This window comes from Globicephala melas, chromosome 1 (assembly GCF_963455315.2).
Source record: "Globicephala melas chromosome 1, mGloMel1.2, whole genome shotgun sequence".
Lineage (NCBI taxonomy): Eukaryota > Metazoa > Chordata > Mammalia > Artiodactyla > Delphinidae > Globicephala > Globicephala melas.
In genome coordinates, this window is record NC_083314.1 from 57,572,503 (window position 1) to 57,588,863 (window position 16,361).

Here is a 16,361-nt window from a genome sequence, read left to right on the forward strand (position 1 = left end):
TCCACATCATCTCAGCAGCTCATTGGTCAGTGATTTTCGTCCTGGCACGTCACTGGCTGCAACGCGCTCGCCTCACGCCGGTGGCTTCGTCGCAGGCGCCGCGCTTTTATTTACGTGAGCCGGAGCGGAGAGGGGCGGCGCCAAGGGCCGGAGGCAGGGCGGGAGCTGGGCTGTCCCGGTCCCAGGCTTACGTCGGAGCACCGAGCGGGGACAGCCTTCTCAGCTCTGGGCTTTCAGCCTTGGAAGAGAGCTCCCGGGTCCCAGGCTGTTTGTTCCTTTCGTCTCTGAGCTCCCATTCTGATCACGAGCCACATAAGGTCTGAACGCTGACGGCGGTGGGCACACTGGAGGAGGGGGGCCTCGGAAAAGGAAAACTTGTAGATTAGAAGGAAGTGAGGCAAGGGATGAGTAGAGCCAGTCCATAGCAGAAGAAAGCTGCCCAACCCAGCTCTATCTTCTGCATATCCCGCCCCACCCCCGTCTTACTTTAACCACTTTACTTGTACAATTCAGGTTTAATTTGGAGGAAAGTAGCACTTAGCTGTGCTCAGCTTTTAGGATCTTAGTTTCCCGAGCAGGGATTTAAGCTGGGACCCCAGCAGTGAGAGCGCCTAGTCCTAACCACTGGACTGCCAGAGAATTCCCAGGGTTTCACTGTTAATAATGTAACAACATGGAAATTCAGGGGAAAAGAATAACAACCAGTTATTCAGAAGTGCGTCCTCTCCCTCTTCCTCCTTGCCTCAAAGCACAGTGTGCAAAACTTAAGGCTCATTTTGGTAATTGGCCTCCTCAGGTTGTCATTTGGATGTCATCTGAAAGTAGTACTTGGGACTTCCCTGGTAGTGCAGTGGTTAAGAATCCGCCTGCCAATGCAGGGGACACGGGTTCGAGCCCTGGTCCGGGAAGATCCCACATGCCGTGGAACAACTAAGCCCGCGAGCCACAACTACTGAAGCCTGTGTGCCTAGAGCCCATGCTCTGCAACAAGAGAAGCCACTGCAATGAGAAGCCCGCGCACCACAATGAAGAGTAGCCCCCGCTCACTGCAACTAGGGAAAGCCTGCGCGCAGCAACGAAGACCCAAAGCAGCCAAAAAATAAATTAATTTTTTTAAAAAAAGAAAGAAACCTCCTAGTATCCTTGGGGCCATCCACTGTTTGGAGAAGAGGATGAAATACTTAAATCAGGGAACTCTTGAAGACCATGGATAGAATTCAGAGGGTCTGTGAACTTGGATGGGAAAGAAATTACATCTTTATTTTCAGTAATCTCTAACAGATATTAGCATTTTCTTCAACTATAAAATGGAGCCCCCCAAAACCCTCAGCAGTTCTAGTGATGGGAATCACTAAGATTTTCATATCACATTACAACCATAGATATCTTGAAATAATGTTTATGCTATTACTAATTCAAAATCATGGTAGATGTTAGGCCTGGCGCTAGATTTTATTTAATGAGTTAATATATCTTAGTGTATCACAAATTTTCTTTTAAAATATTTTATAGCATTATAAATTTCCTTCCTTTGTAATTCTGTATTTTGATGCATTTAGAGATATTATTTTAATAAGAGGTTCCTAGATTTCACTAGATTGCCAAGGTTCTTGGTACATAATGTGTATTCACAGTGCCTGTCACTTAATAGGAGGGCCATGAAGGATGCTTCATGGTCACGAGAATTTTTCCTGTGCTTTTGGTGCTGCCTTAAATCTATCATTACGTAAAGAATAAACCACAGAGGCCGGCTTAGTCCATAGAGAAAACTTGACTACATTTTTAAAAAACATTGTTAGGGAAAGATTTATTATTTCACTTTTTTTTCATCCTCTGAAGAAAGTTTGAAATGTATCTATTCAAGGTATTTTGATGACATAATTTCATTCCTTCTAAGTAACTGCTCATATGCCATTTGTGACCATAGAACCTAGAGCAGGGAACTATGATAATGGAGCCCTTGTGATTTGCGATGTCAGTGAAGTGTGACTGTGACTCTGAGACCAACTTTATGGATTGTGTTATAGGCTTTGAAATGAGTGTGAACAGAGGATGTGATCATTTCTTTGCTTAAAAAAAAGATTAAAAATGAAAAACGAATAATTCACTGCTGTAATAAAGGAAAATAGGAATGATAAATGTGTATGTATCATGCATAAAAAGGTTTAGATACAGCCTATATATAAAGAGAAATATAAAGTAAAAGGAGACCCTACTTTTCTTTCTACCAACTCTGTAATATGTGGCCAAAGGGGAGCTGACCCAAGTATTTCTGAATAAACGATGCTGATTGAATGTGCCTTCATTGCCTGAAGAAACCAGGATCTTCTCACTCTGGCTCACCACCCAGCCAGAGCCTATAATAAGTAATGCACTCTAACTACCCGCTTGTATGTGGGAGGACTTAAGAAACTCTCCCTTTCAGAAACCCCTCCCTCCCATTTTCTTGTGTAGTCACTGCAAGTGAGCTTGTCTCTTTATAGTAGTTTAAGAGTAGCTTGAATATAGTTCTACTTTCAGGTCTGACGGAGTAAACTGAGCCATACCAATTCTCCCTCTAGGAATAAATGGAAAAGCCAGATAAGTACCAAAAGCATCTCTATAAAGCAATCCAAGTGCTGTTGGAGCAACAAGACTAGAGGAACCAAGATTCCAGAGGAGGAACTGCAAAATGGTGAGCTTTTTCCTTTGCCAGCTGGAGGTGCAAGGCACCTCCAGCTGGGTACAAGGCAAGATGCTGAGCATCGGGGCTTCGCCTGGGTCAAGGGTCATTGTTGGGGAACAAAACAAAGCACTTACATTTTGGGTTCTCATAGGACTGAAGAGACAAAGCTGAAATCTTGGAGAGCCAGGATTTCAGGGAGAAGAGAAGAGAGAATAACTGAGCGACACAGATGGTTTCCCCACAAAATTTTGCTGAATGCTGAAGCTGCTTGGGGTGGGAGGTTAGGATGAGAAAATCACTGTTTTTCAGAAGCTTTCTGCTTAGCATCTTTATCTATCCAGCAGAGATGAGAGTGATTCCACTTTGGAGAGGGATAACATCACATAGATGTTCTTTCTCATACTCAATTTTTTTCTTTTTTTTTTTGCTATACCGTGCAGCTTGTGGAATCTTAGTTCTCCCATCAGGGATTGAACCCACACCCTTAGCAGTGAAAGCGCAGTCCTAACTGCTGGATGGCCAGGGAATTCCCTCTACTCAATTTTTAATACTTGGTTATTTTATATTCAATAGTCAATATCGAATGAATATCAAAAACTATTAGGTATACCAAGAGATAAGAGTCATATCACCAAAATCCAAGAAAAAAATAGATAATAGAAGCCAGTAATTCAGCTATTAGATTAGCAGACAAGGACTTTGATTAAAATATTTTAAAAATATGATAAAAAGATAGAGAATTTCCCCAGGGAATTAGATCTATTCTTAATGGAAATTCTGGAACCAAAAAATACAATAACTGAAATCAAGAGTAGCCTGCAAATCAAGAGCAGGTAGGGAAATATGTCTGTGCACATAGATGCTGACACAGGCTCGGGATGTGACTCAGTTGCATCTCTGGAGCCCTCTGTCAGTGCCGGAACCCTGAGATCTAGTGCAGACTCAAAGGATTTGCGCACACGTTTAAAAAAAAAGAAAAACTTTTAAAATGTAAACACATTTTTCTTCAAGAGTATACTCTTAGAACTGTGTTGCAGTAAACAAGTTTCAAAACATAATGATGAGTTCTTTGGTCACAAAAACGTCCTCAAGAATTCTCTCAAAATAATTCTAAGCACAGGTCCATTATTAAATTTACTACCATGACATTTTAGAAAATAGTTGCAAAACTTGTTATTTATCTGTAAAGGATTGAGGGAGAAAGGCAGCACGGTGATTGCCAAAAACTTTTCTTAAAATTATTCCATAGGGATGATTGTCATTGAGCTTGAGGCCAGTTAGATTTCCCGCAGTTAATCTCATATGCCATGGTTCAGACCTGGACCTGCCTGACATTGAGGCATTCACTGTAATGTAAGCTAACATGATGAATTCAGAGTCACAGAAAAGATGCTATGAAGTTTTCTGGTTAAATAATTGTTTTTCTTTTAAAGTGAGGGAATGTTGGATGCTTAATAAACTCAAAATAACAACATAACCAGAGCTGGAAGGAAAACTGTTCTATTATTAATTATTAAAAGAGACGTGATCTACTACAACATAGGGAAAAACTGAATATGATACAGCAAGCTATGGATGACTTAGAAAGGTGTTTTCCAGTTAACATTTTTTTTTAAATTAAAGCATTTTGCTTGTTTACACTTTATGAGTAAAATACAAAGAGAGAGTGCCTCCTAGAAATAGATTATGTTTTTTTTTTAATTTATTTTTGGCTGCACTGGGTCTTCATTGCTGCGTGTGGGCTTTCTCTAGTTGCAGAGATCAGGGGCTAGTCTTTGTTGCAGTGCACGTGCCTCTCATTGCGGTGACTTTTCTTGTTGTGGAACATGGGCTCTAGGCACGCGGGCTTCAGTAGTTGTGGCTCGCGGGCTTAGAGCCCAGGCTTAGTAGTCGTGGCACGCGGGCTTAGTTGTTCTGCGACATGTGGGTAGTTGCTCTGCGGCATGTGGGATCTTCCCGGACCAGGGCTTGAACCCGTGTCCCCTGCATTGGCAGGCAGATTCTTAACGACTGTGCCACCAGGGAAGTCCAGATTATGAAATTAAAGTGTACTTCAGGTAAACTGATAAGGTGAAATGACTATGGAATCCCAACATAAACATTTATTTAAATACTTAAAGACAGTGATATTGACTAATTAGACTTGGAATCAAATTGCCTCTGTTTCCTTTCTTCAATTTATTTTTGTAAGTCACAAATTTTCATTTTTCATACTTTTTGTTTTGTTTTGCAGTACGCGGGCCTCTCACTGTTGTGGCCTCCTCCCGTTGCGGAGCACAGGCTCCGGACGTGCAGGCTCAGCGGCCTTGGCTCACAGGCCCGGCCGCTCCGCGGCATGTGGGATCTTCCCGGACCGGGGCACGAACCTGCATCCCCTGCATCGGCAGGCAGACTCTCAACCACTGCGCCACCAGGGAAGCCCATTTTTCATACTCTTTTTTCTCACTTCTGTTTTCTTGAAATGCCAAAAGAAAATCAATGGCAATAGGCCAAACTCTCACTAGCTAACTTTTAATAATAATAAAACAGTACAGACAAAAGAGCAGGAAATCTTTAAAAATGGAGAAATTGTATATTATCTTGTTTATAAGGTGAACAAAAGAATATGTAAATATTATTTTACTAAGAGCTTGTGATATTCTTGGAAGACAATAGGAGGTGGAGATTACTCATTCTTTTGCAGCCTGGGAAATGAAACCAGTACTATTGAAAGTAAGTGACTTTGTGAAGGTCAGTAAGCAGGCAAAGTGCTTCTAGGAATCCCACGCACTGGCAATATAAAACATTCTCTCATGCTTTCACTTCCCTTATTTTCTTTTTTCTCTTGTCTTTTCTTCTCATTCAAAAGCAAACTTTAAAAATTAGAATCATCAATAAATATTTATTGTGTGCTTGCTCTGTGCAAGGTACCACGGAGGATAAGAAGGAATCTAAGACAGAGTCCTTGATTTAAAGCAGTCAAAATCACGATTCTAGCCTGATCTTCACAACTGCTGAGAATTTCCTTTTGTTCACCATTTCACCATGGTTAAAGCAGCTATTCCAAACCGTCTCCATTTTCTTTAAGCTTCCAACTCCAACACTGCTTTCTTGACCCTTCACATAAGACCTTGCTTGCCTTTTACTGATCATTTTGAGTCTATGAGTTTCCTTAACTTCTCTCTTTTCCATTTCAAAATCTCTTTATCGTCATCATCAGTCACTTCTTTCCCCCTTGCCTGCAAGAAGGTATTCTCTCTCCATCTGGCCCAGAACTCCCCTCTGCTACTCTCAAACACTGATCCCCCACCTATTCAGAGATATCACTCCAATGTCCGTTGGTGTTTTTTCTTTTTTTGATTTGCATTGTCAATCTCATTCTCACACTGGCTCCTTATTCCCCATTCCTAAATATAACATAGTTATTTCTGATGGTACCTTAACCCTATTGCTGCTTTGAGTTGCAACTTCTCTTTACAACTGAATTCCTTGAAAGAGGAATATATAATCTGCATTTCCCCTAAAACTCAAATCTTACAATATGGCTTCCACTTCCACAACATTACTGAAACACTTCCTGAAGATCAATAGTGGTCTGCGAGTCAATAATCTGATGGCTTTTTCTAGCCTTCATTCTCCCGACCCCTGCCCTCTCCCCACTCCCTCCCCATCCCCAATTTCTCTGAAGTCTTTGGTGCTAATGACCATTCCTCCTTCTTTTACACTGTCCTGTCTCTACTGTTTTTCTGTGTACTGCTCTGGCCACTTCTTATTGAACACCCCTCATCCTCTCACCCCTAAACACAGACATTCTCCTAAATTCTGCTTTTCTTCCTTATATACACTCTTCTTTGGATTCTTCTTCATAGAGCTAATAATTGAAGCTGAGGATTCCCATGCTCTGGGAATGCTAAAACACTTTCCCCAAAGAAAAGTGCATTTAAGGGAAGGGGCAGACTTTATCACCTTCCTTTTGCCTTTCCATGGGGTTCACTTAGTTGGCAAGAGAAGTGGGAGGCGAATAGGTCAGAGCTGTCTTAGCAATGGCTAAGATTCCTCTATCTAGGACCATGGCTCCTGCCAGATAGCCCCTCTCCTACAACTATGGCTCTTGCTTTGTTCTGTTGACCCTTCTCTTGCCTTTTCGTACCTGGGAATAGTAATGGATTCCTCCTCTTGCTTGTCCTGAGGTGTATCAGCATGTCTGCTTGATTCCATTTGTGGTTTTAATTTACTGTTAGACTCCTACAAGTAATTCAGTTTTGATATTACAGTTCACCTTAGGCAATTCTGTTTGCTAAGATATCCATATATGTGTGTGTACATATAAGTATATATTCCATTGTTCACTTGAATCTATAATTAACTTTACTCAGTTTTCAATAGTTGCTTAGTCTTGTGTTTCTATGTAAGAATGTGGGTTCTTGGAGGACAAAAAACACTGTTTACCATCCTTATATCACCAGACTTTAACAGAATACTTGTCACATAGCTGATAGATGAATTTATTCACTTTGATATAACACCCAAGATTAATATTACTATCTTCAGCAAGAAATTAAAGTTGTGTTTGACCTTCAACAGACTAAAGCCTCCTTAGTCATATAAGATCATCATAAGACATTAAGCCTGACAGATTCCACCTTTACCATGCTTTAAGAATGTCTAATTTCTATTTTAAGGGCAAAGCATGCAACCCATTTCAATAAAATATTTATCTCATCTTAATTTAAACTTATAGCTCTGCAATATTTACTAATGTGCCCAATTTTACCGTACTCTTACCTTGGACAAATTACATAATTCATCTCAAAGCCTTGGTTTCCACATTGATAAAATGAAAAAAATGATACTTGTTATCAGAGGGTTGTTGTGCTGAAATAACATATGCTAATCACTGAACATAGTGTTTAACAAAATGAGCATTTAATAAGTGGTAGCCACATTTAACTTTCAGAGAAATAGCAAGTAAATTTATAATACAATTAGAGCATATTACTACACAGGTCTCTGTTGTTGCCATCTTTGTGGGAGGCAACTTCTCCGAGATAAAATGCTTATAACATGTCACATCAATAAACAAGAAGTTAGGAGAGGAACAAAGCATCTCTATGAGTCTATCTTATAATGTTAGATCTAACATTCCATGAGGAAAGCATAGGGGACATTCCATTTTATTACATATTTTTTAACAAAAATTAAACTACCATAGAGTCTATCTTTAAAAACCAGACTCCACTTAACCCACTTGCTCTGTTACTCATTACTGTACATTCTCTCTGTGAACTGTACTCACTGTTGCCACAAAGGACACAACTGGCACTATTGGCAAACTTTGAATATGGAAGCTTTATTAGAAAATAGTATTGTATTGATGTTAAATTATCTGAATTTGAAAATTGAATCATAGTTATGAAGAGAATGTTCTTGTTATTAGGAATAGTCACTGAAGTATTTAGGGGTAAGGATGCATGATTATGTAACTTTTAAATACTTAGGTGGGGAAAGAGGTGGGGAGAGAATAAAGCAAATGAAGTGAAATGTTAACAACCCCCTTGAGTTAAGTCGAGTATACTTTCTGGCCCTCTGTTCCTTCATCTACTAGGAGAGAGAACTCTTTCACTATTATTCACACTGTGAGCCATGAAATTCAATGAGGAATGGAGCCTGGCATCAGAAAATGTTAACCAGTGAATCTGAATAAAGTGTTTGCAAGAGTTCTTTGTATTTATTCTTTGGTAAGTCTGAGATTCTTTCAAAATCAAAAGTAAAACAAGCTAATTATATTTACATAACACCAAGGCCCTCTGAGCACTAACAGGTTAGAGGCTAACAGGTTAGCTATATGATATACCTGTGTACTTCCTCACCAAAACAGTTGAGCTGTATGCTTATCAAGAGTCAATTTGGGGCTTCCCTGGTGGCACAGTGGTTGAGAGTCCGCCTGCCGATGCAGGGGATACGGGTTCGTGCCCCGGTCTGGGAGAATACCACATGCCGTGGAGCGGCTGGGCCCGTGAGCTATGGCCGCTGAGCCTGCGCGTCCGGAGCCTGTGCTCCGCAATGGGAGAGGCCACAGCAGCGAGAGGCCCGCGTACCGCAAAAGAGTCAATTTGTATTTGTAACCTAAAATATTTATGCCTCTTATTATACTTATGGAATTTAAATATTCAAACCAATGAAATACCAATAAAAAGTTGTTTCCATGAAAACTAAATTGATGAAGGTGAACAACAAATAAATTACTATAGAACAAGATAGGGGTAAGAAAAATTTGTAAAACTTTGGGAAAAAATTGTACAAAATCTAGATTGACTTGGCACTCAAATTGCTTCAAATGTGTCTTTAAGTTCTTGCTCTGCTTTGAAGAAAAAAAATGTAAACAAAGTAATTTATAATAAAAACAATGAGGTGCTCCAACAAACAGATTCAGGCTCAGATAAAAGGTCTTAGTCCTACTTCAAAGATTAGTGAGTGAATGTATAATTACACATGAGTCAAAAATTTAAAAGTGAAAGTATATCTGCCATTTTTATGACCTATTGCTTTAACTGACTTTTTAAATGAACTGATCAACAATTGGTCTCTATAATCAATCCCAGCCCAAGGACATCTTGCTAAAGGAATTCAATAGATACAAACTCTCCTGCTAGTAAATACTAGTTTGTAGCCAGGAAGTCTGTTATTACCATACTTTTAAGATTTGCATGCTTGCTTGCTCTCCTAGGAGTATTTCCCTCTAAAGGGAGAACACTGATTGTAGATCTGCTGCTTAACTCCTTCCTTCCCAGGAGGAAGGAAGATTAAAATAGATAGATTAAAAATGATATTTCATTGTTTATTTTGATTTACATTTTGACTGATGTTGAACAATTGTTCACAGGCTTATAACTGATTTGTATTTTTTTTCTGCCTCATGGGAGAGAAGATAATAGCAACAAAATATTGAAACCTGGAAAGTATATGAATTAGTGGCAATTATCTTAGCCAACTTGAGAGACAGGAATCCTAAGCAGGTCATGAAGCAACCTAATTCACACAGCTAAACCCCACATAAGGGAATTGAAAGCACCAGATACCTCTGAGCACGGTGTGGGCTAAAAACAGAAGGAATAATAGAAAGCCTATTTAAGAATCAATCAGAAGTCCAGAGATTTAGTCCTCGAAGAAAGGATCTCTGAAAAGAAAGAACAAAGGATCTCTGGCGAGGACGATATTAGGCCCCACTAAGGGTGAAGGTCTAAAATTGAAAGAGAATAAGAAAATTAGAGGACCAACATCTGAATAATTGGAGCTTAAGAAAGAAAATAGGGTAGGAGATAATCAAATAATTCAAATTGGTGAGACTGGAACCCCATTCTGACCTTACATCCAGTGCTATTTATATTCTTTCAGGATAGCTGGTATATCTGATTCATATTAGTGTAAAAGGATATTTTCTAAGCTTTCAGAAATGTTGGGGATAGTCAGAGACTTTGTTCAGGTGATTAAAGGGTGAGGCTTGCATTAGCCCTCCCCAAACCAATTATACCGAAATATTTGGCAGAACTAAAGAACTATGGTTAAAAAAAACAAAAAGAATGGTTTATTCATGCAAGCTATGCAATGACATGCCAGTACAGCTCAATAATCATATTGCCTTAAGTTGTTCTGTAAGAAGGGCAGAGGCTGTAACTGGCTAAAGCTCTAACTGGCTAAGGCACCAATGCAGGGAAGCAGCCATAGCAAGCAGATATGCAGATATAAAGTCAACTGTGGACAGGAAAACACAAACCAAAAAACTTCTGGGTTATCTGTGGATGGGTAGCCTCATCATCATGCCCAAGCAGAGAAACATACTATAAGCAACTTCCCTTCCAGGTGGACTATTTCAGTCCAAGTCAACCTGGATCCGAGTAGTGGACTCACAGATGATGAGCGAGTCTAACATCAGGCTTTCAGAAGCTTCAATTGACAACCTATGGCTTACTGTTTCTCAACATCGCAGGCCAATTAAATCAGAATCTCAGAGTAGTGCGGGGGCATCCATTTCTAAAGCTTTCCAGGTGGTTCAACTCTATGTAATTAACTTGAGAGTCATTGCCCTAGCCAAGGTATCATTCAATTAGTGTTTGTTTGGCTTAAATATGCACTAAATCAAAACACTGTATTAAACAAAGGACCCAAAGATATTTAGTAGAAATGACATGTAGCAAAAAAATGGATAGGAAAAAAATGATAAAACAATCCAGCTGGGGCGTGTGTGGGAGGAATGGATAAATAAGAGAAACAAGAGAAAGCAAAAACGAAACTGGAATTGTTTTGGATTACTATGCCCAGCCACTGCAGGCTTAAATATGCTACTAACTTGGGGGGAGGGGAGGTAGGCGGTGTCAAGAGAACAGTGGAATGGACGTGCAAGAGTGAATTCCCACCTGAAATCTGAAGGCTCTGGTGTCTGCGTGGTGTCTGGACCCGGTTATTTTAGGTTAGATCTCTACTGCATACAGGGGAAAGAATGAGTCCTTGTCCCAAACCTGTCCAACTAGCTGTGCAACGTCAAGTAAATCTCTTTGGACGAGAGATTCCTAATGTCTAAAATAAAGAGCCTGGATTAGTAACCCTGAAGATCTCTCTCCTGAAGATCTCTCATCAGTCTAACTCTGATGCTATAAACAAGGGATCACACACATCTCCTTACTTCAGAAAAGGCCCAAGACGAGCTGAAGCCGGTCGTCAGGCTTCGAGCCATCCTCATTTTTCTGCTAGGCTTCCTTAGCCCGGGGAATGGACCAGGCACAAAGCACCACGTTATTAAGGCCTCATCAACCCCAGCCAGGAGCAAGCCCTAAGGCGCCCCACCCTGCGTGACTTCTCAGAGCTTCCACCACCTCTCCTGAACTTCCGACCTCCGCTTGGGACCTCGGGAGCCCGCGGCTGTTGTCCCTCCCTTAAAGCACAAAATCATCCCGGGGATCCAAACTTCGCGTCCGCTAGGGCCTCTAGGTAGAGAGCGGAGGGGGGAATCGACTCCCTCGACGATCTCTGCGGCCTGGACCCGCTCCCTCCGCCTGGCGCCAGGCTGCGGAGCGCCGAGCGGCTCGATGAGCGGGGGTGCAGCTGCGGCGGAGCGGCAGGCGCCTACTGTCTTCCCCCTCCCCGCTTTCTTCCTCCGCTTCCCACTCCTTCCTCCGCCCGCCCAGTCCTGCCCGCCCCGGAGAGCTGCCCGGAGCTCCCCGGGAGACTCAGGTACGGCCGCCCGCCTGTTCCCGACGGGAAAGGGTGATGTGCGGAGAAAGGAAACGGAGACGAAGTCCCTGCCCCGCCGCCCCCAACGTCCGCGTCGGGCAGGGGGACCGGCCTCGGGGGCAGTGGAGGGAGCCCAGAGTGGGAAGAGGCTGGGGTCGGACCGGGGGTTCCCAGAGGAAGGGCGACCAGGACAGGGGTGTGCGATGGGGAGCGGTTAAGGGGGAGAAGAATGGAAATTGTAGGGTGCTCTGGGGAAATGGGAAGAGAATAGTGGCGGGGCTGGGGAAGATTGGAGAAGAGTGGGAGGCAGCCCGGACTGCGAGTGGGGATCTTGGGACAGAAAGGACTAGAGTTAGGAGATGTCGGGGGACGTGGCCTGGTGCGACAGATGGGGTGGGAGGGGGGGTGTGAACGGAGCTGCTTGCTGGAGGGATGGATTTGTTTCACCATGAAAAGGTTTGGGGTAGAGAGCACCAACCCCGCTGTGTTTATAATGACCGGAAGGTGAGGTGAATCATTACACTTTGACAGGTTTTGTGAATAACATCTCCAGGCTGTGTCCATCCAAGTCACTTATTTCCGTGAAACTGCACCAACCAAGACTGCTGATGAGAGATGAGGAAGAGGAGTCAGAAAGGGAACGCAGGCTGGGAAAAGGGAAGCCTCTGCCCAGATTCAAGCTTTTTGTGAAATGAAATACTAGGGGGGTTGGTGTGCTTGTTGTTTGCATAAAGCAAAAAAGAAGCCAACATTTGCTAAACAACAGGTTAGAAGTTTATTACTTGTAAAGCCATTGAATTCAGAACGTACTGCCTCTTCAAAAAATACATACATGAAATTGTAAACGTATGATGATGGCATAAAAAGCGTATGGTGTGTGACATTTTAAAAATGTATTGGTGATGTTGAAATACATCATGAAGGTTCTCTTATTTACATATATACCTAGACACAAACACCTGAATTCATATGTATTTTGTACAGGAGAACTCTTAGGTAGAATATGTATAAATCTAATTTCTGAGCATTGTTTATTTCTACTAGTCATTTGGTGCAAATACCGTCATTTACCCTGTGCTTCCTCAAGCACAGTTAATTAATCTGCCTGCTGCTTTGCTGATGGCTTTTATGTTTGTCAGACAGTGATTTCTTGCCTTCATGAAGCTGATTCTTGGATTATGGGACCTGAATTTGGGTTTGCTCATCATTAAACTTGTAACTTTACTGTATATTTCATAAAGATGTTATGTAAGTTGGCCTGTTATTTGCTTTTGGATATTGAAGCAGACCCTTTGTAGGGTTTAAAATATACATAAAATACAGGTATAATTAAAAGCTCTAGTTCTTCGGTTGCTTACTTTGTCATCTGTTTCTCCATGCATTCTGTAACATTTCTGCATGAATGAATTATTCTGAAATCAAAGTATGAGGAATAAAATGGGTCAGATGCTGGATGTACGTGACAGAAATATTGTAGAATGAAGAACTCTAGAGCTGTTACTTAGGTAGCAAGTATTTGGTTTTTGTTACAAGTGGTTAAGTTTCTGGTTTGGAAAATTATTTCTTATCAAAGTGTATCAATTTGTTTTGATGGGAAGTCAACTTAAAATTTTACTTTATTTTGTTTATGAAACTGGACTCTGGGCTTGTTTATTCTTTTTTAAGTGTATGATATTAACCAACAAATGTCTAATTACACTTAAAAATCCTAGAGGTTCTTCTCGTGGAAAGGGAAAGAGGACTGCTGGATTGTTACAGGGAAGTGGTCTTTCTAGAACAGAACTGTATAACCTGATAGACAACTAATTGGATAAATATTAAAATGGATCATGCACAGCCATTAATAATTTAGGCCTATGTTTCTGATATTTCAATCAGTAGAGTGACTAACACTATTAGTTACTTATCTTTTACCAAGCCTTAGTTTTCTCTTAGTTTCTTTGTGGTTACTTTGAAGGAGTGTTGTAGTGAGTAAAAGAAAATGTGTGTAAATCGCTGAGCATAGTGCCTGACACATAGTAAAACATTCAGTACACCTTAGCTATTCTTATTATTCATCCATCTTCTAGTCCAAGATGCTGAAAACTCGTATTTGCTTGTCAGCTTTTTCTCAAGAAAATTTTGAATATGTTGCGTATTCAAGCATTTTCCTGGAAAATCATAATGCAAATTAGTATATAAAAGACTGTGAGACTTTCTGTAGCAAACCAATTAAACAAAAAACCTGGCTTTGTTTAACCCAGTACTTTCCAAACTTACCCCTTTTCCTGGAGCACCTAGTGTTTGCATTAGAACAGGACGTTGTAATTGACAGAATGTTTTTGCATGTGTGTATTAATCTCATTTGACCATCCCAACTCCATGCAGAAGCCTAGAAATCACTATTTTACAGATGAGGACACAGAATCATTGTTTAAGCAACTCCCTAAAAGTGAGAGAATTAGAAGTGTTCTGCTGTCTTCTGACTCCAAGTTAAAATCTTTAAGCATTTGATGTCTCACTTGCAAGGGGACAACCTCCTAATTTTCCCCATCTCCTGTACAAGCTGCTCTTTGATTTTATAAAAATATTTTCGCTAATTTCCCCCACGTGTTCTCTACAAGTTACCTCCATTTTCTCTTTTTAACTGTTGTGTTTTGAGGCCTAGCTTGGAGGCCAGGGTCACTGGAGTGGAGCAGGTGAGAGGGAGCAGCTGCAGTTAGAGAAGTGGAGGGGCCCCACCATATAGGGCCTTGTACGCTGTTTTCAGTACTTTAGCTTATACCCCAAAGTCTCAAATCTGATGAAATTTATTTTCTCCTTAAGGTGGTGAAGACTTATTCTGCTGAGAAGTAAAAGCGTACTTCTTCACTAAAAAAGATGCCTCCCAAGTTTAAGCGCCACCTAAATGATGATGATGTCACTGGTTCTGTGAAAAGTGAAAGGGTAAGTTCAGAATCTTAATCTTTAAAAAAGAAAGATTCAAAATATCTTTTCTTTCCTTTGTAAATAATTTGTTTTAGAATAATCTAATATTTGTGGCTATATTCGAATCCTATTTGTTTTCTTCATAGTAAACATCAAAAAATATATGTTACTTAGATTGGGACTCAACCAAATTCTATTTCCATTATTGACCAAATTATGTTCCCAGCTTCTTTCTAGTCTTTCAAAGGGAATTTTGTACAAATACACAATATCTTATTTAGTACTCTGGAGCCAAATGTGGTTGGAGTTCCTCAGAAATTTTCAGATTTTACAAAGCTAGTTAGTGCACATTATACAAGAGCCTTTTGGGGGTCTAGAGCAGCACCTCCAAACATATTAATATTTCTCAGTGGAATGTCTGATTATTCTAATTAAGTATATAAATTAGCTGACATCAATTCAGGTAAGATTTTCCTCCAAATGAGTTTTCACTCCAAAGCTTATAAAATCTCTTGGTTTTCAGAACTTTTTAGATTTTGGAATGGCAGATAAAGGATTCTTGTCCTGCAGTTGCCACAGAGTCCAGAGTAGCTTTTATATAATGTTCAATTTTTAGTTTATTTCAGAACATTCTGTGCAGGATCGTATAAATCTAGAAATTATGCAGCATTTTGCAAGATAACATTGATATGAGTATTGTAGATAGGCTACTTTTAGAATAAGTAATCAATAAGTATTTATTGAGGGAAGGAACTAGAGCTATTCTTTTTCATCCAGCAACCTAAAGCCCTCCCTCACTTCCTATCTTCTTGCCATTCTTTATTTTCTGATTCATGCAACGAATGTTTATTGACTACCTACTATGTGCTAGGCATTGTGCTAAAAACTAGAGGGCATGGTCTCTGCCCTTAAACAGCAGATAGTCTGTTTGACTTCATTTTACATGCTCCTTTTCTGCACAACCTTAGAACCTCTGTCTAACATCTTATGATTTAGGAGTATCTTGAAATACAGTACAGGAATCATTTGTCATCCCTTTATTCTAACTCTTTATTCAGTGTCTGTTTTTGTTTTGCTTGAAGGGGGATACAATCCACCAACAGACTAACTGCTAGTAAACTTTTTAGAATAAGCTTCATTTACTCAAAAATATAAAATATACAGTTTCAATCAGTTCTACTTCTAAGACCATAACTGTGGCACTTTCTTTTTACATTGTTGGTTGAATACTACCGCAATTTATTGTAAAAATAGGATATTAGATAGCAGAATTGAAAAAAAAATTGGCTGTTTAAATAGAGTCCTCCTTTTGAATGTTTATCAGATCATGAAATTTGATAACTGATTGGTTCTAAGAATTTATAAATTACTTTTATAAAACTTTTAAAAATTTTGTTCCTCTTTCCTGTAACACTTTTCTGATAACAGCTTTATTGAGATATAATTAACATGCCATACAATTCACTCATTAAAAGTGTACAATTCAGTGGATTTTAGTAACTAGTATTTAGTACCAAATTGTGCAACCATCACCACCATCAATTTTAGGACACTTTCATCATTCCAGGAAGAAACTCTGTAC

The 16,361-nt window shown here is 40.2% G+C and overlaps 1 protein-coding gene across 4 annotated transcripts in view; it reads left to right on the plus strand.

Annotated features, from left to right (window-relative positions):
• Positions 1 to 136: 136 nt before the first annotated feature.
• VAMP4 (vesicle associated membrane protein 4) overlaps positions 137 to 16,361 on the plus strand; it is a 41,835-nt gene continuing 25,610 nt past the window's right edge. Inside the window, exons 1-3 of one of the 4 annotated variants that reach the window (XM_060296410.1) lie at positions 137 to 317; positions 2,562 to 2,674; positions 14,678 to 14,797. In XM_060296410.1, the coding sequence (XP_060152393.1) occupies positions 14,732 to 14,797 (66 nt within the window). In that variant the 5' untranslated portion in view covers positions 137 to 317; positions 2,562 to 2,674; positions 14,678 to 14,731. Of the gene's footprint in view, positions 318 to 2,561; positions 2,675 to 11,760; positions 11,873 to 12,403; positions 12,639 to 14,674; positions 14,798 to 16,361 lie in introns of those variants that run through there. The other 3 variants (XM_030875476.2, XM_060296415.1, XM_030875477.2) reach the window with 3 other exon arrangements.